This window comes from Coturnix japonica, chromosome 32 (genome assembly GCF_054131305.1).
Source record: "Coturnix japonica strain WE chromosome 32, WE-NBRP24, whole genome shotgun sequence".
In the NCBI taxonomy this organism is placed as follows: Eukaryota; Metazoa; Chordata; class Aves; order Galliformes; family Phasianidae; genus Coturnix; species Coturnix japonica.
In genome coordinates this window covers 1167711-1194811 of record NC_140694.1, presented here as the reverse complement: position 1 = coordinate 1194811, position 27101 = coordinate 1167711, and the positions used below count along the sequence as shown (strand labels likewise).

The following is a 27101-nucleotide window of genomic DNA, read 5'->3' as shown; positions in this document are numbered from 1 at the left end:
AAACCCTTCTTTAAGGATTCCTTTGTTTAACCACTGAGTAACTGTAATTCAGTGGTGCTGGTGGGAGAAGGGAAGTCCTAATCTTCCCAGATGGTGAATAGAGCTGATGTTCACATGCAGACTGGTGCTGCAGCACAGCCAGAAACCACTCATTTGGGAAACACAGCACCAAGAAAATAATGGGAATAGCTTCATAAAATCAGGCAGCTTCACCCAAATTTCATGTCAGGTCCATTATTCTTCCTATTTTCAGGAAGAAAGGTTTTCCCTTGTTCTTGTAGTTTTATTTTCTTTTCCTTTCATGCAAGCAGCTTTGTAGCTTACAAATTGTTTTCTAATCACCTCCTGGTGTGGACAAATCACACAGGTTTGACTCCATGTTTTACATAGTTACCATTTTATCTTTGTTCCAGTATGGAACTGTACAGTCATAGAATGGCCTGGGTTGAAAAGCATCTCAAAGATCATCCAGTTCCAACCCCCTGCTATGTGCAGGGTCGCCAACCACCAGACCAGGCTGCCCAGAGCCACATCCAGCCTGCCTTTGAATGCCTGCAGGGATGGAGCACTGCAGGGCTGGGCTGAGGGCACAGCCCTTCCACTGCAGGGTCACTGGGGAGCCCTGAACGAGGGCCAGGACTGGGGGCCTGGATGGGGTGCTTGGGCTCTGCACACCAAGCAGGGCACACTGCACCATCCCATCCCATCCCATCCCATCCCATCCCATCCCATCCCATCCCATCCCATCCCATCCCATCCCATCCCATCCCATCCCATCCCATCCCATCCCATCTCATCCCATCCCATCCCATCCCATCCCATCCCATCCCATTCCATCCCATCCCATCCCATCCCATCCCATCCCATCCCATCCCATCCCATCCCATCCCATCCCATCCCATCTAGCTCAGCAACAGCTAGAAACACTGCTGCGTTACCAACACTGTTTTTCTCCTAAAGCCGAAACAGAGCACCAGATGCCAAGAAGGGAAAATCAACTCCGTCCCAATGGAGACCAGAACATGGTTTAATTTGACAGGGGGGGATGCGGGGATGGACTGAAGAAGGACTCCCGGATCCCAACACTGCAGCTGTGGCAAACACACACAGTGAATACAAGGGCTCCTTCCAGACCGAACCTGCCCAAGGACAGGGACGGCTGTGGGGCTCTGGGGCGAGCCCAGGGCAAGAGGAGGGGTTCTATGTGGAGGCGGATGGAACGGGGTGAGATCACAGCCCCGTTACAATGGGCTTTGACCACCAGGAGGCAGAGCTGGAACACGAGGCTCATTCGCCGCTGTTCCTCGCTGCGAGATGGAGCAGAGACCCCCACTCCGAGTTCGAGAGGCTTGGCCAGAGAGGCGCGGAGCATCCCGCACCCCCACGGCCCCGCAGGGGCCCGGCGAGGTGCATGGGGTGCAGCCCCAGCAGGGGCCCTTGGGCTCAGCTGAGGATCCTTTTGCCTCCGTCGTGTCACCTCAGGACGAGGATCCCCTGAGCTACATCGACGCCTGCTGTGCATGCAGACCGCTGGTAGTGTGCACTCTGTGCTTCCATGGCTGCCCCTGCCCGGCTGTGCCCAGAGGGTGCCGGGGTCCCCCGATGCCAACCCCTGTAACTCCCCTCCTGTCTCAGACACAGGAACAGAAGCTGCGCTTTCTGGCCTGCGTCCGCACTGCCTGCACAGCTGCCATCACGGACAGCGTGGTCCACAGCCAGCTGTGTGACTACGTGCTGAAGGTGGTGCTGTGCATTGAGGTAATGGAGCACTGCAGGGCTGGGCTGAGGGCACAGCCCTTCCACTGCAGGGTCACTGGGGAGCCCTGAACGAGGGCCAGGACTGGGGGCCTGGATGGGGTGCTTGGGCTCTGCACACCAAGCAGGGCACACTGCACCATCCCATCCCATCCCATCCCATCCCATCCCATCCCATCCCATCCCATCCCATCCCATCCCATCCCATCCCGCTGTGCCCACAGGCGCTGCTGCAGGAGGAGCCCGCCGAGCACCTGGACACGGAGCTCCGGCAGCAGGCCATGAGCACCATCGCCGCCATGAGGTACTGCCCCAGCACGGCTTTGCCAGCGTGGAGGCATTGGTCCCAGCCGGGGCCCTGAGCGGGACAGGCTGCAGGGCACAGGGTGCTGAGCGGAGCATCACACCTCTGCCCTCTCTCCCCTCGCAGTGGAGCATGGCTGCTTCCAGAGGAGAAGAACGGTCTCCTGCGTGCCTGCCTCGGCAGCGTCCTCCACCTCCCTTGCTACGAGGACGACGCGGACCTGGATGCGGCACTCTACGTGGAGGTGCGCATCAGCTGAGCCCTGGGGACGCTTCCTGGGCACCAGCACCCGGGATGCCCCTCTGCTGCCAGCAGGACGCAGCAGGGCAGGCCGCCCTGACCCCTGTCCTCCTTTGCAGACCATGGAAGCCCTGCACCACCTGCTGCAGGTGCTGGTGAGCAGCGCTGGCCGCTTTGTCCTCGTGGAGCTGCAGAACATCATGGAGGTTTGGATGTGGCAACGCTGGGGTTTGCGGGGATGGTTCAAGGCCACAAAGGAGGGATCCACACGAGGTCCCCCCAGGGCCTGCTGCGGGCAGGGGGTGCTGGCCCAAAACTAGCCCGTGTGGTGTTAGAGGGATGGGTGGGGAGCAGCGGGAAGATGGCAGGGCTGCAGCAGGACAGGGACGCAACCACCCACCCCGCTGCAGCTGGGGAGCAAGGGGAAGGACGAGTGCCCCGTGCTGTGGGCACAACAGCAACTTTTCTCTCCACAGCTCCTGCTGCCCTTCACCACGTGCCAGCTGGCGGCCGTGGAGGAGAGGGCTGTGGTGTGCATTGCCAGGCTGCTCGCCTTCAGCAACACCTGCGTCTTGCCTGAGGTAGGGAGTCCCGGCGCACTCAGCTCTGGGACCACATCCTGGCTCCCCAGCCAGAGCCCACCTGTGTCCAGGCTTGCACAGAGCCTGGGCTGGGCCCTGCTGCCCACTCAGCCGTGCTGCCTCTCTCCCCAGCTGTGCACCTGCTTCGTTGGAACCGCGGTGTTCCAGCACAAGTGCCAGGAGAACCAACGCTTCCCCGTGCTGGGAAAGCTGGTCGGACACCTCATCCTGTCCTGCACTTCCACGGATGACAGGACCAGAGATGAGGCGATTAATGCTGTTCATCAGCTTTTCATCTTCATCGCTGCCCCAAGTGAGAGGAGTTGTGTTGGGCTAGGTCCCTCCAGATGCCCAGACCCCTCACTGACACCGTGTGTGCTCCTGTCCAGGACTGCCATGGCAACCGGAGGAGCGCACAGTACCACAGCTCTGGGACAGCCAAACTTCGCTCCACCAGGAGGTTTCCCGTGAGGACAGAGCCAGAAATATCTTCGAGGTACAAAGAGCAAACCCTGAGCCCACAGGAGAACCCAGGCCTGCAGTGTCAGGAAGAGTGCACGCACTGTCCCCGAGCAGCCCTGGTGCCTTTGGGGCCCTCACGCTTCATATCCCTGGCATCACCCAGCACAGCCTCTGCTCCCAGTTCTCCTGGGACACCTGCACAGCTGAGCAGCCAAGCAGAGGATAAGTCATCCCTCCTCTCCTCCCTCCCACAGGTCCTTCTGAAATACCTCCTGTACCCTGAAAAGGTCAACATTTTACTCACAGCCATTGAGAGCATGAAAGCACCGAGCCTCCACAGCACCCAGCTGGCTGCCCACATGGTGGATGTGCTCGCAGGAGAGGCTCGCTTCCCTCCACAGCAGGTGGGAACCTGCTGCTGCCTCCGCTCCAGCCCTGGGGGCTCTGCTCCATCCCTGGCACTGCGCTTGGCCGGCAGGCAGCAGTGGGGATGGCAGCAGGGCCCTGCTCTGGTGCCATCCCATTCTCACCCATGCTCCCCCCCTCCAGGTGCAAAAGATTGTGAAGGCGATCCACAGCAGCCTGCCTTCCATCAAAGCCAAGCCAGCTCTTGAAAGCCTGAGCAGGGCCTTGCTTGTGCTGGCCAGCAAATTCCCAAAGGAGATGGTCAGCAGCCTGCTGGTCTGCTCTCTCACCTGCTCCAGGTATGGGGCCACAGCCCTCAGGGCTCCTCTCCCCCCCCCTCCCCACCCCACGGCCATCAGCCAGGCAGGAGCAGCCACGCTGACAGCCCTGGGGACCTGCAGAGTTGCTGTCACCATGTGGAGGGAAATGCTCTCGGAGTCTTCAACCGTGAAGACGGTGCTGCAGGAGGTGTTCCAAGTGCTCATAAACCACACTCTGCAGCACACCTCTCCATTCATCAAGGAGAGGCCACGTGTCCTTGCCCTGGCCGTGAGTTCCTCATTCACCCAGCTGAACCCCAGCTGAGTCCCCACTCCCCTTCCCTGTCCACCCCCGAGCCTTCTTCCTGCCCTGGGATGCATCCATAGACCTGCCTGGGGCTCTGGGGGTCTCCCTCCCCCCCCCTCCCTTTCTCCATCCCTACACTTCTAAAGACGGGATGGAAACCCAGGGGACAGGGCAAGAATCATATCCGGGTGCTTTCTGCAGGCAGCAAGGATCCTACCAGAGATACTCCAGCTGCCTCTGGTCCTCAAGGAGGCTGAAGCCATCTTCCCCCAGCTCTTCCCAGCCCTTCTCTTGCAAGTGTCCTTCACCACGGAGCTGACGCTGCAGGAGGTGGAAATCTTCTGGGAGGGGCAACAGCAGCACCAGCTCACTCCCATCAGGTGCCACATCCCCGTCCCCCTGCTGCACCCAGGGACCCGGTGCTGGGGCTCCTGATGTGACTCGCACCCTTCTCCACCTGCAGGTCCGCGGTGCAGTCCTTGAAGGTGCTGCTCTGCAGCATGGGCCTCCAGAAGCAGATGGAGGCCATCCAGGAGCAGGGGGGCTGGGACGCGCTTCTCAGCACTGTGACCCACCTCCAGGGTGTGCAGGTGGTGGCCAGGTGGGAGCCCTTCCTTGTGGTGTCACGGGGGTCCCCAGTTCTCAGCCAAACTGCAGCCACAGCACCAGAGCCTGTGGCCCCTGCAGCAGTAGCAAGAGGGCTGCACAGCCAGAGCTGCGTCTGCCTGGTTCAGGGCTCACGGTGCCTTCTTATCCCTGCAGGGTGATGAGGGAACTGCCTGCTGCTCTGCGTGACCCCATCTTCCAGCAGCTGGTTGAGCTGCTCAGCACCAACTTCTACTCCTGGGATATGGAGGCCATGGTCTTCCTCGTTGAGGTGAGCAACAGCTGCAGAAGCAGAGAACACTGGAGGCTGCAAGGCCACTGGCAGCACGAGCCCTGCTGCCTCCCTCGGGGCCTGCTGTCTTTCCCCAAGCTGACTGTTAGATCCAGCACTAAGAGCCACGTGTGTTGTTGCAGATGCTGGAATGCATGGACCTCAGCAAAGAGCTGCACCGCATCATAGGAATCTTTGCCCACTATCTGCAGAGCAAGAGGGTGGGCATGCAGCAGCTGGTGCTCAGGGGCATCCTGCAGCTCAGCAAGAGGCAGGACACGGTGAGCAGGGGTGGCCAGGAATGCCACAGGTTGGGCTGGGCCTGCCATGGGGCTGTAGCGGGGCCATGTACAACTCGGCAACTCTTCAGGCAGTGAGGAGCTGGTGCGCTCTGCCCACCCCATCACTGCCTGCTATTCAGGGCTGGTACTGGAGTAGCCTTGCCCTCATTACGCTTGCTGCCGTACCTAAAGGATGGGGTGTTTTTCCCCACAGGCAAGGACAATGATCATCTTCCTGCCGTGCATCATGGAGCAGCTGCAGGATGCAGATAGTGACATCCGTGCCACGGCCCTACCAATATTCAGCAACCTGCTGCACCTCCTGAAGGAGGTTAAGCTCAGCGTCATGGCTCTGGAGCTGGCCGGCAAGCTCCCAGCTCTGCTTAACGAAGTAAGGATGATAGGGAGTCCAGCACACGAGGGATGTGGCTGCCAGCCCAGCGTGCCCATGCCTGCTGCCTTGTGACAGCGCACCAGGGGACTTTCCTGGCCGCTCACCAGGTTCAGGCACTGCGTGGTCCTGGGCAGACTTTCCGCTGGGCAGAGCTTGCACACTTTGGAGCAGTTCTGAGGGCATCCTCAAGATCTGCATCCTCTCAGCTCGGAGATTTTGCCCCCACTTCACTGGTGGTGCTGTCCCTGCTTGCCATGGACTTGGAGCTGCTGACACAGATGTCCTTCCTTCCTCCTCCACAGGAGTCCGGCACGGTGCGTCAGCTCTCCATCGACTTCTTCCTCAAAACGCTGAGCTTTGTGGAGGGCCAAGAAAAGAGGAAGATGCAGAAGACGGTGTGCAGGAACCTGGTCCTGCTGTATCTACACCTGCACGATGAGGAAGAGAACGTGTCCAAGGTGGGAATCAGGTTCATCTGGGGGAGGGTGATGCTGCTCCCGTGGTGCCCCCCATACATCAAGAGTACTGCAGCCCACAGCAGCATCAGCCCCTGCTGCTGCATCCTCCCTGCAGAGGGGCTCTGGGGACACGGGCTCTGCGGCTGCTCCGGCTGCGGTGCTATCTCAGCTCTTTGGCAGGCCTCCCAGAAAGCCCTCCTTGGTGCTGCACGGTTCCTGCGCTGGAGGAAGCTGGAGCACCTGGTGCAGACAGAGCAGTTCTGGCAGATCAGCGACTGCATGGTGTGTATGCGCAACAGTATGCCCATTCCCACACCCCAGGACAGGGTCGGGACCAGCCTGCACTGACCTCACATTCTTCCCTCTTCAGCTGACCAAGAGGAGGAGTCAGAGTGCAGCGCAGGACTACCTGGGCGACTGCCTGCTCTACCTGCAGAGCCTGCAGGAAACCCTGCGACTGGAGGCTGTGAGGTTCATCGGTGAGCCACGAGGCTGAGCTTCCCCCATCCCCGGCCCTCCATGCTGCACCCACGGAACAGCGGGGGTCGCTGACGGGGCTTTGTGTTTGCAGGGCTCTTAGGGCGGCACATGAGGGATGAGCAGCGGGCTGACAGAGAGCACATCTACCAAAGTAAGCCAGGGAGTGGGATGTTGGGGCAGCCAGCAGGTGACATGCCTGTCCCTCGCTCCCTCCTGCCAGAGGGGAGAGCTGGGTCATCATGCCTCTCTGTTCCTCTTATCGCAGGCCTTCAGGGAATGAAGCATGACCCCAGTCCAGCTGTCGCTTCCTTGGCCCTTCAGACGCTGAAGATCCTGAAGGAAACGAGGCCACATCCACAAGGAGCCATTGGGCAGCTCTCCACCAGGCTCCGTGGCACATGGAGGAGGTGGCGCTCCTCCCGGGCAGACAGCTGAGCACCCTGCAAAGCTCCCAGCATCTCCTGCCTGCTGCTCAGCCCCACTCCTCGGGCACATCACTTCCCTTTGCCCCATCGCCCGCACAAATTGTGCTTTTGGAAAGTAAATGTGAGTCGTTAGGACTGGCCCTAGTATCCAGTTTTCATAGTGACTGGGCCCGTGTGCTGCTTTGTAACCTGTTATACTGCAGATAACAGCGGAGCGACATAATGGGAGAATTTCTAGCATTTCCAATGCAGTCTCAGGAACTGCAATTATTAGGCATTATCCAGGTTATTATCCAGTGTGCTTCTATTTTATTAATAAATTGGATGTGAATCAAATAGGATCTAACGTTACCAATGCTGGAATCTATGGGAATAGGCATTTGATGTGTTAGTAATGCTGGTTACAATGCTGTTAGCCTACCAATGAGCCTTTTCTAAATTGGAGAAGACAAAACCTGGACAGAAATCTCGGGTGAAGGGGATGTTCCTGTATCATAGTGTGATCACTTCCTTTCAGCCCGCTCATCAGGATTTGTAAACTATGACCGTGCATCACTTGAGACAAAGCTGTTGGGTGCACCTGGGCTGGAGTCAGGGAGGTCACAAGTACCTGATGGGGGCGGTCACATGTACCGGTATATACTATTTGTTGCAAGGCATTAAATTCGTTCTTTTGGCATTACGCACTGTGTGTGAGTCTCATCTGTTCCCCATGTGCGGAGGCACGGTACTTTCACACGCAGCCTTGACTTGTCGCCAGATTTGGAGGCGACAGTTAAGAAAACATTTCTAACAGAACCAAACATTTCTAACGGTACCACAGTGATACCAGAAAGCATTTCACCCCGTCAGCTCTGTCCATTGGTACCAACTCCTCACTGCCATTGGAAGTGAAGATGCTTCTAGAGCTGTCTCAGGACCTGTGGAGTTTGCTATGTGATGACAGTGAAGTCTTCATGCTGTACGTCTCAGCACACTCGGCATTTCCTGCTCCACTCAAACCATGTGAAGGGAATGCTGGTTGTTACAACGTGCTGCTCGTATGCTCTGAAGTCACATCTTAGACCAGCAATACGACATGGCGCCCTTAGGAAACAAAATTCAATGCTTTATTGCTTCTGAGCATTGACATTTTCAATAAATTAAATCAACACAAAGGTTTATAACAAACACAAAAAGGAGCAACCAGATGAAAAACCTCGTTGTAAGAAAAAGCAGCATTTTTTTAATCCAAAAGCAAGAGATCCAACACGCACAAACCCAGAAGGAAATCTCATTCAACATACACAACGTTCCACTTTGCAGAAAGGTGAGACAAATCTGCTCATAACTGCACTGATCACCTCAGGTAGGAACAGAACAGCAGTGAAGTCAATGATATTTAACTCTACCTTCTGGAACTTGGACGTGACTGTAATTCACAGCTGTTGTTCGGCACTGCTCAAAAACCCACCACACTTCTGTCTAGAGAAAAGCTTCAGAGCATTTCTGACAAGCTAATCGATTCTCTCCTTACATGAATGATGCTGACAGAAGTAAACTCACACAGCCAGCTTGGACTTGGACACGCTGCATATTCCAGTAGCTTCCCTGCAAGTACCAGAACTGTCTGTTTAATGCTTCTCACTTCAGGGCACCGATAACTCAGGTTTTTCTGCGCTGCATTACGTTCCACTTTGGTACTGGTTTCGTGCTTGGTCTTCGCTCCAGTGTTTGCTTCAGGTTTTGGTTCTGGTTTTTGTTTTTCAACATCAAACCATTTCTTTGCTAACTTTTTCAACAGCCCACCATCCTCAATAAGGGTATTCTTAATTACATGTTAATTAAGACGTAAGCCATACAATGCCTTCATATATGTCTCCCTACCAGTAAGAATGGGAGCTCCCCACATTAATTCTGGCCATCAGTTCATGTCAGGCAGGTGCACTACAGACCTTCATCACCAACGAGGCTGTTGGAAGAAAAGCTAAGAACGAATGATGCATGAAGAGAAAATTACTCGGCTCTCTTTCACTGTACAGAGTAGTTTAGTCAGCAACCACTTATACTGTCACTATCAATACTTCCAACAAACTCATGTGGAAACCTTTATCCAGGCAGACCCATGTGTGAAAGACAGAACTGTTTTTCTTTTATTGTCTCAAAGTTTGCTTTCGTGAGGCCTTTCTGATGATAAGACTCTGACAGGCAACTGCTAACTATCCAGGAGGGTAAATGGTGGGTGTTATCGTGTCATCCCTGCTTAGGACTGCAAAGATAAGCAGGAACAAGACAAGCAGTCTTTTCCAGGGGTGCTGCTGGGAGGAGCAGACCCCTGCAGAAGGTGGTAAATCTTGTGTCTGGCAACAGAGACCTCCAACCCTTGCTGGCTTATCTGTGGGACAGGAATGTCAGAAAAGTTAGTTTTAAATCTTTTTACAAAGAAGTGTTTGTTAAGAAGAAGAACCCCCACCGAAATGGGGGATAAAAGACCCTCGCTAAACTGGGGACTTTGGAGACAAACTCCCAAAGGCACCTTTGACGGAGAATTCCCTGAGGGGGAAACTTCGTCGGAAGAACCCCCTGGACCGGCTTGCTGCGGAGCTCCCTGCCTGTCTCCCATCCCCCGCGGTGATCAGACGAGTTCCTGAGATCGTCGGACCTACTGTGTACCTCGCTGGACCCACGGTGGTGACTATCTCTTTCGCTCTCTGCAAAGACTCCTTGCTTACATTTCCTACTTTTTCTATTGCCTACCTTCCCTTCCCCATCTCCCTAAAAATAGCTAGGACTCTAATAAACTGGTTGGACCAACATTTGAACCGTTGCTTCTTAATCTCACGCCGGGTATACACATATCAAAGAACCTTGCCTCCCTCCTACAAATTGGAGCGAGACATTTTTATTGGTGTAGTCGGCAGGATGCCCGCCGTGAGAGTGCTGTCCTTCCAAAAAACTCCAAAATTTTTCTGTATGTACCTCCTGGAGTTGCAAGAGCCGATAATTTTTGTAACTTAGATGTGAGCACCTCTCAGGAAAACCGCTCCATATTCTGAAACTTTACTGCTTATGTGTTTACCTCTCGGGGACGTATGAATTAATTTTGACTATTTGCTTTTGTTTTATACGTGTGTGCCTCCTCGGGAAGACTATTTCGCATTTTTGTGGTTTAAGTATTTAGAAACATATTTTGGAATTTGAAAGTTTTGTGTGTGCACCTCTTGGGGAAGTGAGAAAGCGATTTTTTTTGACGTTTGTGCCTCTCCAAGAAGTTTATTCCTTTCTGAGAAACCTAGAAGTGTTTTGTAACTTGTGTGGCTTTAAGCTTGAAGTTTTTCTGGCCTGACAGGGTAGCCAGGAGCGATTTAGGTGTTTACACTTTCTTTGTAAGTGTTGATTGGGCTTCTTTGTCTTTTGTGAAAGGGAGGAATGATTGTAGCATTTCCATTTGTTTGATAGGTGCGTGTCTCCCTGGGGAAGGGTAAGGAGTTAAGTGTACCTTTTCTTCCCTTAGTGTGTATCTTTTAGGGTATTGAGAAATGAGTGAAATTATTGCCGCTATGAAAAGTGAAAATGTGCTATTTGACCTTTTAGAAAAGCATGGTGCTCGGCCCTCTTTATCAGGGGTGGATTGGGCACGACAAAACTGGTATAACTTGCAGAGTGTTTCCGACCGCATTCGTGTTTTACAATATGAGGCTCATACTCGAGCCGGGAAAGGAAAATCGTTTATTTGTGCGGTACTCGGTTCTGCTTTAAAAGCTGCCGTGGAGTTCCGAGATGAAAAGCATTCGGCAGAAACCCAAACCATACAAGCATTACAGGAATCAGTTAAAGTAATGCAAGAATTGGTAAAAACTCTGCAAAATCAAATAGTGAACCTTGAGGAACAATTACAAAGAGAGCAACATAATACAGTTTTGTTGCAAATGGCTTTTAAGGAACTATTAACATATAAGAATACTAGCAATACTGCTGTCCATAATTTGCCTCAAGAAAAAACTTTTCCTCAGAAGGAACTACAAGGAATAAAGGAAGGGCTTGGCAATTTAGACAACTCGCCAACCCAATTGCGTCCTTTGATAAAAACTGAATATACATTTGATAACAGTGAGGATCTGGACCCTCAAATGAATGTTAAAGAAATTCCTTTTTCTGCTACTGAATTAGCAAAACTGAAAAAGGATTTTAGCCGCTCTCCAAAGGAATCAGAGACGGAATATGTGTGGAGGGTTAGTCTCACTGGTGGAGACCAAATACTGTTAACTGAAAAAGAAGCTGAAGGTTATTGGGGGCCTGGAGTATTTTTAACTACTGGTAACAACCGTGCTCCCTGGTCCCTAACACAGAGGGCTGCCTATTGGGCAGGTGGTCTTAACCCTTTAGAAAGGGGAGACCCTCTTGCCATTACTGGAACAGTTGATCAATTAGTGGAAAGTGTTCAAAAAGCTGCTTGTCTTCAAATGATGTATGATAGAAAGCTGCAGCCACATCATGAATCACCTATGATGATGCCTGTTGATCCTGAACGGATGACTCCTTTAATCAGAGGGCTTCCAGAATCACTGAAACCTATAGGCATACAACTGCAAGGAAAGGTACAGGCTGTGCCTCAGGGAGAAAGAACCCTGGCAGCATTAGGAGTTGTAACCTCTAACCATCTGCAGTCGGGATATAAAGTATGGACATGGGGGGAGGTTGCCCAAGAGTTGATTAATTATGAAAGGAAATATGGGCCTGTGGCTTCTTCCAGTATATCTGAACCAGAGGAAGTAAGGCTCGCAGCAACCACCCTTGCTCCTAGGTCACCTAGTCCAAAGCTCAGTGGAACTGAAAGGGTCTCACTGCCAGTAAGAACGGGTAGGCGAAATATTGATCATAAACGTAATCATCTCTGGACACTGGGCTGGCAAAAGGGTGTTCCACGAGATTTGATGAATGGATTACCCACAATCAGGTTAGAGAAATTAGTTAACTGGTGGCCAGAACAAAAGCTCAAGGAAAGCTGATGCTTTCACCCCCTCCCCCAGATGAGTGGGAGGTGGGGGGGGGGGGAAGGCAGTGAAGGGTGGATGTTTATTAGAAAGCTCACTACAAAAGGAGATCCTCGATTTAACACCTTCTGTCCCAAGGCCTCCCCACTCCTGCCAATTGCCCCTGTGAGTCACGATCCAGTTGCTGATAAGCTAGGGAAACACTTATCTCTCTGGCCAGCCTGTGTCGACTGACTCAGCTAACATGAGGCGTTTCCCCAACCTTAATGAAATCCCTTAACAAATATCCTTAGAAGGCTAAGGACACCCCGAAAGAGGAATGTAAAATATACTCCTCGATGGATTGTTCCCTCATTTTTTAATTGTATTAACAAAGCCCCAAAAGGGCAAGTTGTTGGCTTGTCTTATTTTTCAGAAGATCCCCGTGGGACCTTTACTGAACACAGAATGGCTGATAGCTGACTTTAACCATTTGTGTTTTGTGACAGAAAAATTGAAGATGTGATTGTGCTAGAATTCTGAATATAACTTGTTGTTACATATTTTGGTTGCAATAGTATTATGTTTTTGTTTGTTGTGGTTGTGGACTGTGATTGATATCAGTCCTTGGATCTGTTAAAACTTCACAATTTGGTTCATAGTTTCTTTTTTCAGGTCATCCTGACTTTCTGGTACTTTCTGCACAGTGATAACCATTCCTTCTGATCCCTTCTTTTACCCCTTTTTGTCAAACTGATTATGATTTGCATGTAACTCCTCCATAGTGTTTCCAAATTCCTAATAAATTGGGAAATGAGCCAAGGAACCCATCTAATATCTGTTGGATGTGGTCAAAAATGAAATCTATTTTAAAACCCTTTGCACTGATGTTTTTCAGTGTCACATAAGTTCAGGAGTTCCATACAAAACATGGTTGTTGAAAAATGTCTAAGTTTTGATAAGAGACGTGTATGTTTCTGGGATTATCCCTCTTATGGTTTATACTGTGGGGTATCCTACACACACACTGTCCTGTGAAAAGTTCGGTAGACTATAACAGTACTCTAACTTGCCAAACTATTATTTATATCTCTCAGCAATTGAACTGCTTTGGAAATGCTCAAGTGAAAAACAGCTGACACAAATAGCCCTATTTATTTATTTTATTTGATGCTATTGGTTATTGTCACTGTCTTTGTGATTGTTAAATGTTTATGGTATGTATAAGCATGGATTGCTAAAGGAAAGTTATATGGTATTAAGGGTGTTGCAGAAACTGAAGAACTGTATTGTTTGATCTGTGGGTTCTGAAGGGAATGGGACAAACTGCTTTGATGGTATAAGAACTGTTAATGATACAGAAGTATAACTGAGGGTACAAATAGTGGAGTAACATACGTTAGTTTATGTAATGATGAGAGTTTGGAAAGTGAGAAAGTTTGGGACAGCATTTTCTTTCAATAATATACACATTTAAGGAACTGAAGTATGGAGCTTGGAAATTGTATAGAAAGAGGGATTGTAATGAAAGAATTGGAAGAATAATAACAGCTGCACTAGAGCAGGACATGAAGATCCCAGGATGAGTTTTGCCCCCAGAATGCAACATGCACACAGCAGTGTAAAGATGTTTGTTTTCTGGTAGATACGGGTGCATCTCACTCTGTACTGCATCAAGAATTACTACCCTTAGATGATTTTTGTAACAATAGTAGGAGTAGGTCAACAAGAAAAAGCTTACCAATTAAATAAAGAAAGGAAGCTAAGGGTAAAGCAAGTAACAAGCAATAGGAATAAGTAACTGTAGCTCTAAATAACTTTTCTGAGTAGTTTGTATTGTAGAGAGATCTAATATAGTGGTTTGTTGTCTTTTAAGAGCAGGTGTTCCACCTGGGCTCTATATCATGCACTGGCCATGCGGATATGGAGCACATGTGAAAAAGCCTTTGCAATCTCTAGCAAGAATTAAAACAGGAGAGAATCTGTGATGGGTGAGAAAGGCAAAGTGCACTTTGAAGCAGGGGACGCCCTGCAGGCACTGCCTATTACATTCACCACAATTGTGTTCCTTCTCTCTCCTTTTGGTGGTTTATCACCTCATAGTTGTTGATAAGTAATAATACATTAACTTTGAAATTTCCATTTATAGAATTGTCTAAAATGAAAGCTGGAATCAGTGTGTATATGTCAACTCAAAAAAAAAATTATGACCTTACATGTAACCTCATGTTTAGTTAGTGCATTATCAATCAAGGTTTTGATTGAATGATGATGATTGTTAACATTTAATTCCCCCATATCACCTATCCCTCTTTTCCCTCGTGCTTACTTTTTTTTTTCTTTCCTCACCACCGTGAATGGTCATTTGCACATCAATTTCAAGCAACCTTTGAGCCACGGGGTGGTGTGAAAGACAGAACTGTTTTTCTTTTATTGTCTCAAAGTTTGCTTTCGTGAGGCCTTTCTGATGATAAGACTGTGACAGGCAACTGCTAACTATCCAGGAGGGTAAATGGTGGGTGTTATCGTGTCATCCCTGCTTAGGACTGCAAAGATAAGCAGGAACAAGACAAGCAGTCTTTTCCAGGGGTGCTGCTGGGAGGAGCAGACCCCTGCAGAAGGTGGTAAATCTTGTGTCTGGCAACAGAGACCTCCAACCCTTGCTGGCTTATCTGTGGGACAGGAATGTCAGAAAAGTTAGTTTTAAATCTTTTTACAAAGAAGTGTTTGTTAAGAAGAAGAACCCCCACCGAAATGGGGGATAAAAGACCCTCGCTAAACTGGGGACTTTGGAGACAAACTCCCAAAGGCACCTTTGACGGAAAATTCCCTGAGGGGGAAACTTCGTCGGAAGAACCCCCGGGACCGGCTTGCTGCGGAGCTCCCTGGCTGTCTCCCATCCCCCGCGGTGATCAGACGAGTTCCTGAGATCGTCGGACCTACTGTGTACCTCGCTGGACCCACGGTGGTGACTATCTCTTTCGCTCTCTGCAAAGACTCCTTGCTTACATTTCCTACTTTTTCTATTGCCTACCTTCCCTTCCCCATCTCCCTAAAAATAGCTAGGACTCTAATAAACTGGTTGGACCAACATTTGAACCGTTGCTTCTTAATCTCACGCCGGGTATACACATATCAAAGAACCTTGCCTCCCTCCTACAAATTGGAGCGAGACACCATGCAAAGAATACAACCCTCCATAATTGCAGCCACGAACAAGAATTATTCTGCCCACGAGCATTTCATGTTCCTTTCTTCATATACTGGGAGAGGAACTGGCTTCTGACAAAGTGGACCAGCTTGGTCTCTGTGCAGAACATGGTAATGGTGGTAGCTGCAAAGCACAGCGCCCCAATGCTGATGTGAATCAGCCTTGACATCCAACCCTTATCGCAGCAGAAGAATGCCTAAAACAAAGGAAACCAGCAACTGAAGGAAAACCAGTTGGCACAAGGTAGGCCAGCTACATACATGATAGATATTGTTGTTTTATTCCCCCTGCACTGCTTTTTTATTTTTTTAACCGAATCTTTAGTGACCATTTCTTTGCACTATCACCATCAATTACCAAGAACTAAGAATGTGGATATACAGATGGCCAGCAGAACTGTCTGACTCATTAGGTACACAGTTCTCTGCCACCTGGAGAAGGCAAGCAGGCACACATCTGAAGATCAATATAATTGCATGTCTTTGTTTCATTTTTAATAGATCTATACGCAGCCTTGCAAGATGTAATGGAAATCTCCAAGGCTATGGTTGTAAGCCTTTCCTGTTGATAGTATTTCTTTCCTTCTGGTAATGAAGCCATCTGACAAACCTCCGCAGTGAAAGGAACATCCCGAGGCAGATACTTACCTCTGAATAAACAGTAATTCCTCCACTTATGACATAAGCGAGTATTAAAAACGGTGAGGGAAGCAAGCCTGTCAAAGGTCTGTAGGAGCTTTCCTTGAAGTACTCATAGATGTACTGGATGCTGTGAGCAATGCGAATACCCATATTAAAGCAGTTGGCAAGGATGAAGCCAACACTTCCGTGCCAGCGGGTCAAGAAATAAGAGATGCACAGGAACACGAAGGACAAGGCCAGCATAACAAAATTGTACCTAGGAAGAAGAAACAATATAAACAACATATGCAGTTGCACTATTTAATTACTAAACTCATTTTCAGAAGATAAAAATCCATTCGCTTTCTAAAACATGGGAGCAACAACTCCTGTCATCTGCTAACAGCCGGCAAGGCTGAGAAAAGAAATGCAGCACAAGAATGAAAAATACGTTGAGTAAACTAAACCAACAACTACTTTAAGTGAAGGAAATTCTATCCTACTATTCACCTGTGCATTCACTTCAGAAAACCTACTAACAATAATTAGCAGTATCAAACACTGAGGACTTTTTCCTTCTCTATTCGGTACTGAAGAACAATAACGCTCAATAGGGTGACACTTAGTCCTGCTCCAAACAGTGGCTTTAAAGAGAAGATCACACTTGGAAAGGGGGACAAAAGCAGTCCTTGCACATCTAAAAAGAATTGCTCAATTGCTAAACTGCTAAAAGAGGATCTCTTTTAATTAATGACCTAAAAAAAATAAAGGCCTAATTAATTTGGAACAGAGCTGTAATAGACAACAGCCACAGAAGTGAAACAAGTCCGATGGCAGCCATCAGGTTGCAGTGCCAACACACCACAACAGAGAACCAAGAAAACATCCAGGCTGCAAAACATCACAGGAATTCATCTTGTCCAGAGCTCTCCTCAAGGCCGATAAACCACTGAACTCATGTCATCCCAAATGTGATCTATAGAAACTGTGACTGAGAAGTTTTAACAGCTGCAAGACTTTAAGGAGTTTAACATAACAGTCCACCTTAAAAACTGAAGCTTCTATTCACGTACATGTACAGAAAATAAGACTTCACATTAAATTACTTTCCCAGTTTGCTGTGTATTAAAAGCTAATAACCTTGTCAGTTCGGATCCTTTTTACCCAAAGGTTTAAACTAAAGCTTTTACATCGAGGTCTGCACACAGTCCTTAAAACGACTGCAAAAAGAAACTGCCTTCTCAGTAACAGAAAAGCATTTCCAAGCGAATATCCAAGCAGAACAATTGTTCCCCATTTGCATGCTTAACTCCATGCAAATCACACACAGATGCACTGGGGGTACTCCTCACCTGTCCACTTCTTCTTTGCACATCGAAGCAAACGTGAAACATTCTGTTACTCCATTGACAGCAAGAAATAGGACATACAACGAGTAGCACCGGAGAAGATCGGGACCTACAACAAAATAAAGACAGCAGCATTACAAGGATAAAGAGATCATTATTTCTTTTATAAAGCCACAGTTTCATACTCCACAACAGAAGCTGTAACATTATCACCGATGATAACAGCAACTTCTGTGTCCCTTTGAGAAGCTTCTGGTCTGGACATCTTGACAAGATGACAAACAGAATAAACAAAGCAAGGGGAACCCAAACACAAAGTACAAGGCGGCAGCAGCTATTAATGTAACAGACAAGATCTCCTCCACAAAAGTGGTGGTTGTATTTATTGGGCCATAAGCTGGTACACGTGACACAAGTCAGGAAAAGCCAATGCTTTATCCTTCCTTCCTTGTAAACCTCCTAATATTGTTAAAACTACTGCTGGGCTACATTCCAGCCTCTGCAAGCATCCCTGCAGGTAACTTTGGGAGCTGTGGTGCTACAGTTGGAATATTCTAAATGCATGCATCTACAGGAGGGCAAAGCAATCAAATAATTCTACCAGAATGAGGCTACTTGAAGCTCCTTTTAACCTGAGCTGATTTTTTTCAGACAGAAAGCTGACCGAGCCAAGAGCTCAGAACAGAGCTGAGAAACAAAAAACACAGCTAAAGCTTTTTACCTGTTCCAGAACTGAGCATTGAACCTCCATAAATATCCAGAGCCAGCTGAGAAAAGGCACATCCAAAAACAGCAATGGTAAGGCCAATCAGAAGCACCAGCTTCAACAGCAGTTCTAACACATTCGAAGCCATAGCAACATCATCCTGGAGAAAAAAACAGAAACAAAACAACAAAACCCAGCAGTCAATTACACGAACTAGAACCAGCACAACTGCTGCTGTCACCAAGAGAAACTGTTCCAGGGGGAAAAAGTCCACTGGCACAATGCAAGGCACAGCCAAGACTATTTTTTGGTATTGACACACCTACACACTTGGTCCTGGCTTCCAGCTGTGCTCAGGTATTCTTATTCTCTTCCGTATTATATGCAGAACTCTCAACAAAGATCAGCCATTGACAGCTCTGTTTCAGGGCTTAAGGAAAGGGGCAAACAGCAGCCAGTAAATAGCAAAGAAAAGCACAGCATTTGCCCAGGGCCACAGCCTGAATCACCAAAAGGGCCACGTCTTCATTGTTACACTGGACTACAAGTTTCGCCACAGCATAAGGAGCCACTTGTGAGTTCTGTACATGGTAAGATGCAGCTGCCCACACCCCTCATGAGGAGTCAAACCTCCTGCCAGGTGCACGGGATAAGCCCACACACAAACACACCATGAACACTCCACGTCAAACACACACACAGGTACACCTCTGTCAGCCTACCATTAACGTGAGACACGACACTTGGCTGACTGGGACCTTCCTATCTGACCAAGAATTTCTTCTAGAGCATACAGAAACCTCTCCTTCATGTAACCATCGTTACTGCACAAACAATCCCAAAGCTCAGCCAAAACACAGCTGTCTTCCTCTGGAAAGGGCACCCTCTGAAGCGCTCAATGCTTACCAGCCTGTTGTATTTTCAAGTCAGTCAAATATTGTCAAGTGCCACTTATTTGCTGGAAAGAGATTGAACCTACAGTAATTGCCTCAGCACAGCTGCACAGACATGGTGCACAAGCACCATGCTGTTGGAGTAGAGGATTTTAACTTCAATTACCAGACAATGCAGCATTATGTCATTGCACCTCGTAACTCCTACTTCGCTACCTTTTTATCCATTTGCTTTTTGTCCAGACTCCTTCGGCATGGTCTCCACTTCAAGTTTCTTTCCAAATATCTTTACACTCAGTAATTTAAACACACGTCAGTCACACTCCTGATACAATTGATCTCCAACAGAAGGTAAGCATTTCATGTGGAACCAATACTAACAAACGTACCTGCTTCTGATCCTTTACATTCTTCCCTCTTTCCAATACTTGAGCGAAAAAGACATAAAAACTCTCTTCAATAGGCAAAAAGATGAACCTGGCCACCAGCGACCCGAGATTATTCACGATATCATACACACCTTCACAAACAAAACACACCAACAAGCTGTCACTTTTTTTCTGGCACAAATTCCTATTCCACATTTCTGATAAACAAAGAGAGAACCAGTGGAACTTAATGCAGCATTAGAGCAAATCTAGCAATAGCCCCAGACACCCCCAGGCAGCCCCTTCAGTTCTTACTACAGAGGAAGATAAAAGATCCAGATGCAAGAGAATCAGCCTGTGGCGCAGCCAGTGCTGTCACCTGAACTGCTGCTGCCATTCATTACTCTGTAAGGACACTGCTTTTATGGAGCACATTCAGTTGGAGATGTGATGCTACAAACAACAGTGTTCCTGCTGTAACAGCTAACAGACTGCAAAGGAAGACAACAGGGCCAAGAAAATGAAGAGAAGGAACTGCAATGTATCAGATACTATGCTGCCTCCTTCCAAGTTTTTAAAACAGAAACAAGACGCACAGCAGAAGAGGCACAACTGCCAAGTTTTGATCCAAGGGAGAAGCATTCCTTAAATCCACGACCCTCAAACAAGTTGCTCTGGTTTTGTTTCTTGTTTTTTGGTGTGTGTTATATTTAATAACCATTTACCCATCATTCTCTGAAATGCACCTCAACGTCCCAGCGCCACTGAAATCCTCCAACATTTTCATGTTATTTTCAAATGGTTTCTAATATTTTCAGTATTTTCAGAAGCAGACAAAAAGGAGCAACTAGAAAATGATGTCATTGTTGCACAGCATCGCCACACTCACCCTGATCGCCAAAGTTTATCACATTCAGAAAAGTCATCACGTATCACTCACCTGAAGTTGAAAACACAGAAGTAAGGACAAACCCCCACATCTCTCCCCGTGTGTGTCCAGGCCCTGCTAACAGGACGCATTCCAGAGACATGTCCAGCAGGACGGTACAGTTCTGATCCTCCACAAACCTTCCGTAACTGCACCTGGGTTGCCAACACCTGCTGGTGCCGCTCTGACCACCATCCCCTCCCAGCCTTCCCAGGCTCCTTGTCCATTTTGTGACCTGCATCCACTTTTCTTCCCCCAGCATTCCCACACATTGAGCCTCACCCTCTGTCAAAATCTGCTTCAGGAAGGACTGTTTGAAGAAGCTCCAAGTCAGCCATGCTTCCTTCCAGTTAAGGAAAGCCTGCAAAATCAAAGAAGCAGCGTCACCCTGGTCTGGCTGACTTTCTCCCTTGTGGAAAATCACCATCTTTGCAGATACACAAAGGAACTGCATAAGTTTTCTACAGAGTAAATCACTCAACAGTAACCAGAGAGGGGGAAAAGTTGTTTAGCAGACCAATATAACTCTGCCCCTCACAGTACTGTACATCTTTCAGTGCTCTTCAAAGCACTCCTGCAAGCCTCACAAGACAGAACTGCCTTCATGTCCTCAATCTCTCAGTCTCTTCCTCATCTTTGCCTTTTCATTTCTTTCTTTGCCCCATTTCCTTTTTGGAGGACATCAGAGATCTGAGTATCTGCAGGACGCTGTGCACCACCACGTTCTGTCTGAGGAGAAGTTGAAGTACCAGCTCTGTAAGACAACCCTGGATTCTCTTCTACCTGATACCAGCTCACTCCCTTTAACACTGTAAATGTTCCATCTCCAATCAACAGATGAGGCAGCCAACGAGGCCCAGAAACAAAGAGCTCCAGGCTCACTGTGGTTTTCTGACAAGGATTTGAATGCAACAACTGTGAATGGAATTTTATGCAACCATGCTTCCTAACCAGCCATGGTGTCCAGGAGCAGAAATAATCTCTCAGTCACTCCATCAACTCCAGTTTTCAAAGCGCTCTCGTCAAAGACTTAAGAATGAACTGTGTGACCCACCTTATCCGCCATCCAGTTAGGTAACAGGCCTTTCATTCTTGTAATCGGAAATGACTTCTTTGTTGCTTCAGGAGACCCCAAGAACTTTGCAAAACAAACCACATAGCACAGCACCAGAACACTGGTGTACAAAAGCTGGAAAGACAAGGAAGGAAAAAAACAAAGAATGAGTGAGAACTCAGTGAGAAGTGAAGGCAGTTCTTCCTCCTGTCAACTCTGAACCTAGCTGAAGGCGTTACTGTAACTCCCCTCCCCACACACAGAGTACTGTTGATTTAAATTCATTTTAATCAGCAGATCAGCATCACAGCCCTCTGCCCTCAAGAACAGCTAAAGCACACACAACGTAACAACCTTATTCACAAAATGTACCTTTAGGCACACAACAAAGGTGCCCATTAAACTGACTGGGCTCAACGCGCCAAGTAACGTCTATCACCAAAATCCTTCACATTTAAACCCTCACCTCGGAGGAACATTCTCTCACCTCCTCAGTGTTATCTAGCAGGTTAAATGTCACAGACAGCAGCAAAGAACATTTCAGAGCAAGAATTTATATACAGAATACAGGAAACTTACCTGAGCCAAGGAAAAAATGTGAAGGCCCCATTGCGGATAAAGGATGACTAAGATAACTGTCAAAGTGCATTTTGACACTATCGAAAGGCTTTCAGCAATTACCTTCAAGAAAGAGAAAATAGACAACGCTCATTTTTGCCAGCTTAACCACCTACAGAAAGGCAAAGCACTCCAGTTTCACACACACAACCCACAAAGGACCTGTAAGGCATTCACAGTCAGTGTGGCTACCACAGTTCTGCTGCTGCATTGACCACCTCACGCTGCAGCATCTCTGCACATTCTCAAGTCTTATAGGGCACTTTTCCCCCATCACACTGCCCCGCTCCCTTGTGTGGGACCCACATGGGAGTAAATCCTGCTTGGCACAATCGTGACCCCAGCTGCTGCATTTCACAGCCTCACACCGACAGTGAAAAGCAGAAGTGTGGAAGGCGTCTGTGCCTCCCTCTGAGCAACACTTGTGATTATACATTTAATGAGCATTAGGGAGGTAACTTCTAAACAAATTAACTTCCTTTTTTAAACAGGAGCAAATTAACGTTACAAATACATTATGACTACATCGTACAGCACGAAGCAACCCATAGCTTCATTTGTTTTTTAAGCACCCCTGAACATGCACAGATCCAGTTCAGGAATCTGGTCTTCATTTCCATTACGTCACTTTTTCAGCACGAAGTTTCTCCGTCCCACACAGCCCTATGATCACAGCTTCCCTACTAACCTTAAGCCTTACAAACAGGTGAGCCTGGGCTAAAACCCAGAATGGCTCCCCTAGAAGCTCAACAACTGCAGAGAGGCCAAACGCCACCACGCCAGCCTGATAGTGAGGAACCACGGATGGATCCGGAACTTCAAGTACGTGCAGCCAGACGAAGCCCAGGAAAACAGACCAGAAGACACCAAGAGGGACTCTAAAAAGTTAATGTAAAAACAGTCAGGTTTCCTTCAGCAGAAAAAAGAACAAGAGAAAATCTGATTCAAATTTCCCACGCTGCTGTACTTTACATATGTCGAAAGAGATCAGACAAACTCATTGCTATTGTAGCTACAAGTTTTGGTGTAAAACCTGTCAGTGCGAGCTACTACTTGCAGCTATGAGTCTGATAGCCCCAATGTAACTGTTACAGTGAGCCTTCCAGGCAACGGCAGTGGAGTCAGCAGAAGAAAACATGCACGGCATGCAGTGCAGACACGGGCTGCAGACACGGGCCGCCTCGTGCAGGTCCCGCTGCAGGACCCGCCGCCTCCTCCAGCCGGAACCAGGAGTGAGCTCTAAAGCAAAGCGGAGCCGCTCTCACGTCAGCCACAGCAGGTTGATGGTCGCGGCCCAGCTCCGCTCCGCGCCGCCGCTCAAGCAGGCCCTGCGGAACGCCTCCCTGGCCAGGAACACCGCGGTGGAATAGAGCAGCGTCAGCCTGCGGGAGACACGACGGGACACGGGGTCGGCCCCGCTCCGTGCCAAGGAAACCCGGCCACCAGAGGCGGTTCCCGGCAGCTCCCATTGCCGGGGCAGCGCGGCGTCACCTCACGCTGACGACGCCGAGGAGCTCCCTGGACAGGTAGCGCAGCGTCAGCGCGTTCAGCCCGAAGGTGACCGCCCGGAACAGCACTTGCGGGGGAACGGGGGAGGAAAGCGCTGCCGGGGGGCCGGGCCGGCTCCCGCGGGCGCCGCCCAGGAGGGCGAGGAGCGGGAGGAGGCGGGGCCGGGGGTCCCGGGTCGGCCCGCACCTGCAGCAGGGCGCTGGACGAGGCCAGGCGGGCGGTCTGACGGAGAGCACCGACGGCCGCCATGACACCGAGCGACCGGCCGGAAGGACAGCGTCGCGCCGCGATGACGTCACGAGGGGGCGGACGGCAGCAGAGCTGAACCCGACCCGTGTGGTGCCTGTCAGCAGGTGGCGGCGGGGTGACACAGCGGGGTGTGCAGCGATACAATGTACGGCCTCAGTGTGCGGGGAAATGGCAGCCAGAGGCGTCCAGCTCCACTTGTGAATGTGGATGGAGCACAAGCAGTGCGTGTGAGCGCAGTGATGTGGTGCATTGCAGCACTGGGGGCACGGACAGGAAAGAAAAGCCCCAGATCTGGCCATGCAGCTTTTAGCAGCGCCGCATTCGGCTCTTGTTCTTTGCTGGCCAAAACACGGAGCTGCTGGTAGTGACAGTGCTGAGACACGGCGCTTTGTAGCTGACACTGCTCCACACAACTGTGCTGTTGTGCTCTTTGCACCCGGTGCAGTTCCCATGGAAATAAACGGCAGGCATTACTTTTGGAGCAGCCCGTACAATACAACTTCACCACCTCATTTTATCTGTGCCTTATCATCCTACCTAAAATGTAAGACTCTTTTCTGAGAATCCAATAGTACCGAAGGTTCATCGTAAGAGACACTTCAGGAGTCACCTCAGGCTGTTCTAAGCGGTAGAACACTCCCATCGCATCCTGAGGAATGTGGAGAGGTTCAAAGCAGAGGCTCTGACCCCACGTCTGAGGCTAAACCAGCACTGACATCCTCCGTGCACACCATACTCCTAACATTCCATGTCTGATGTGGAGCAAACTCCTGTCCATCCGCACACAAAACCTGATGCGATCAATTATGCTGAAAGCACAATACAGAAAGCAAAAACCTGTTCTCTGTCTGTGGCGAACCTGAAATCTTTCCAACAGAAACAGAGCCCCACAGCATCCCTATGGGAGCAGCAAGGCACAAATGCCACTTCTGACTACTGCAGTGACACCATACCCCGAGCCTGTGACTTGAATCACTTCATCCTCTCACAAACATTACATTGTACAGAACGAAACCCCGTAATGTTGTCAGTAACGTTTCCGAAGGGTATATGCAGGTTCACTGCAGCCTAGGAGAGAGCTAGCCAGGAAACCATGAAGTCAGCCTTGCTTTTTTATTGAATTATGGCAGTTTTCCAGACCTTTGTGTGATTATTAAAACAAAAGAGAGAACTGTGGTGCTTAACAATGAGATCAGATCAGCGGTACAGAGAGTGGAATGTGTAATTTGCAACAGGGGAGGCCCAAAATCAGACTTGCCTTGTTAAACCATACAGATAAAAGGGTGAGCAGCCCTTTTCACTGTGCAACACTGGGTTTTTCAACCAAATCCATGTGAGGCTGCTATGAGCTTTGCGTGTCATTTTCTTGAAGCACATGACGACTCACCAATAAAAAGTGAACTCATTCAGTCTGCTGGCTGTTTTGCAGCCCAGGCTTACATTTGGTCCCTTTTTACCTCTGAGCCAAAGTCTAGCATCGTTAGCAAGAGGCCAAGCTAAGACATTTACTTACACGCAATACCATTTAACCACGTTAATAATGCAGGACATCAGGTGGTTCCAGCTGGGTAGTGCAGTGAAGACATATCAGCTATTTGCTCAGAACTGAACTGAGAAAACAGAACACTTCATCTTTGCTAACACCATCGTTACTGTCCGTGTTCTACACACAGAAGGTGTGCCCACGTGAAGAACACGCTCTGTGCTAACTGTGGGGCACAGCACACTCCTCGGTGGCTGCTCCTGCATTGCTGAAGGAAAGCAGTCTTTGTTAGCAGATCTTTTGCTTGGAAGACAAACCAAACAGTTACTTACACCAGAACACAGTAAAGCAAAAAGAATAATAAAGTTACTTGAAAAGTGATTGTGCAGAATGGACAAGGGAGAAATGCTCAATACTTGCAGAAGTAGAAAGAAAGGTCCTGAAAACAAGGGAGAATTCTGGCATCACTTATTTTAAAAGAATGGTGACTCAGTATTTAGAAAAGAGGTCAGCCACTGGATTTCACAACCACATGTGGAGAACACTACAGAGGAAACTGGATGGGTCTGCCAAAGCAGTCAGTGTAGGGCCGAGAGCTGCCTCCCCCACACACACCGAGGTGGATTCAAAACAAAAAAACACAGAACTCTCCTCTGCAACTATTTCTGAAGTGTTTGACCAGCAGAGTGCAAAAACCAGCAGCACTGAACTGCTACAGGGACCGAAATGTGCTGACATCACCAGAGCCAGGTGGGCAAATCCGAGACAGCTTCGTGTGTTACTGCCCATCCTGTACCCAGCTGTGCATAAATAGGAAATGTCAGTCTAACTATTCCAATGCAGTCTGTAAGGTGAACAGACAACACGTGGAAAAGAAGGACTTCCCAGTCTTCTCCTGGAAGTGAATGAGAGGAATTTTATGGACAACAAGGAAAGCATATTGATAGTCAGAATGCTTGTACAGCACATGCATGCTATAAACTGCACTGTATTCCACGATACTGTCTCATCCTTGTTGCTCTCCTCTGGTGTTTTCAGCCTGGGTAACGTCAACTGAAGCAGCACACCTTACAGCACACACCGACATAACTAAACACAAGTCACAAATAAGGGAGAAGTGGAGCAGATCATTCCTTTATAAGATTAAAAAACCATCCTGGGGATTTTCTTTGAAACTTATGCCATGCGGTTCCTGAACTTCCTTTTCATCCCAATGGTTCCCAAACACTTTGTCCTTCACAAGACCGTCTTCCCCCCCTGGGGAAAACACAGCATTTCCACTGCTCAAGCATTACAGCTGGAAGGCACAGGACAGGAATTAAAGCACACTTCACTAAGTGAAACTGTTAACTGCATTTAGAGACTGAAATAATGCAGAAAGCCTAAAAGAATGAATGTCCTCTCCTTGCAGAAATGGATGGAGGTTTCAAGAACCAAAGCTCACCATCTGTCTCCCTTTCTGTCACTGAAGGAGCACGCCAGCTCCTTCATAGCATGCCTCTGATCCTCTCGTTTTCCAAGGCAAAAACCTAAGAATGACTCTCACAGGACTCATTAAGGCTGCTCCCCCCTCCAAGCAAAGAGTAAGCACAAGTAGAACTCTGCACAGTGCTCCCAGGAGATGCATGGGAAGACATGTACCGAGGCAGCCAATGCAGCTACTTTCACCTCTCTGGGAAACAGACTGAAAAAGCTGAGGCTGAAAGGACAAATGATGTTTTCAGTTTACTGCTTTAACTTCTCAGCTAAACAGCAAGGATGAGCTGTCCACAACTACGAGCAGTTTTGCTAGTAATTCACATGGCCACTCACTGGAATGAGGGACGCGCTGCTTAGTGACTTGTGTATAGAAGCAGGGAGCACACACATGTCATACAGCACAGGGGTTTAACAGCCAGTATCCTTACGGTGCTTTTTGAAAGCAGCCAGGAC

General features: G+C 48.9%; 4 protein-coding genes and 1 long non-coding RNA gene across 5 annotated transcripts; 4 read left to right on the top strand and 1 right to left on the bottom strand.

The window, feature by feature from the left end:
- Nucleotides 1-1215: 1215 nt before the first annotated feature.
- Nucleotides 1216-5863, top strand: LOC146755427 (maestro heat-like repeat-containing protein family member 7; the record flags this gene model as incomplete). The annotated part of the gene is made up of 14 exons (XM_085525500.1): nt 1216-1758; nt 1980-2059; nt 2186-2303; nt 2419-2505; nt 2776-3193; nt 3270-3376; nt 3597-3746; nt 3892-4046; nt 4149-4296; nt 4516-4694; nt 4778-4915; nt 5077-5191; nt 5335-5472; nt 5687-5863. Coding segments are annotated over exons 1-14 (2454 nt in total), but the record flags the coding sequence as incomplete, so codon positions are not given.
- Nucleotides 5864-5873: 10 nt separating this feature from the next.
- LOC146755426 (uncharacterized) lies at nt 5874-6820 on the top strand. Its single transcript, XM_085525499.1, has 3 exons — nt 5874-6324; nt 6505-6606; nt 6695-6820. The coding sequence occupies exons 1-3, from the start codon at nt 5896-5898 to the stop codon at nt 6818-6820; spliced, it is 657 nt and encodes a 218-aa protein (XP_085381625.1). The 5' UTR covers nt 5874-5895.
- Nucleotides 6821-6894: 74 nt separating this feature from the next.
- LOC146755425 (uncharacterized) lies at nt 6895-7911 on the top strand. Its single transcript, XR_014938065.1, has 2 exons — nt 6895-6955; nt 7070-7911. It is a non-coding gene; the product is annotated as an uncharacterized LOC146755425 (long non-coding RNA).
- Nucleotides 7912-9400: 1489 nt separating this feature from the next.
- LOC146755424 (uncharacterized) lies at nt 9401-15343 on the top strand. The gene has a single exon (XM_085525568.1). The coding sequence runs from the start codon at nt 10748-10750 to the stop codon at nt 12215-12217; it is 1470 nt and encodes a 489-aa protein (XP_085381694.1). The 5' UTR covers nt 9401-10747; the 3' UTR covers nt 12218-15343.
- A 23-nt stretch (nt 15344-15366) lies between these two features.
- On the bottom strand, nt 15367-25164 carry LOC146755423 (man(5)GlcNAc(2)-PP-dolichol translocation protein RFT1-like). Its single transcript, XM_085525498.1, has 13 exons — nt 25144-25164; nt 24224-24335; nt 23420-23780; nt 23194-23310; nt 22617-22806; nt 21890-21991; nt 21311-21445; nt 20539-20617; nt 19350-19480; nt 18083-18227; nt 17365-17470; nt 16040-16289; nt 15367-15588 (listed from the first exon to the last, which is right to left on the bottom strand). Exons 1-13 carry the CDS (start codon nt 25162-25164, stop codon nt 15424-15426), a joined length of 1914 nt encoding a protein of 637 aa, XP_085381624.1. The 3' UTR covers nt 15367-15423.
- Between the last annotated feature and the right edge of the window lie 1937 nt (nt 25165-27101).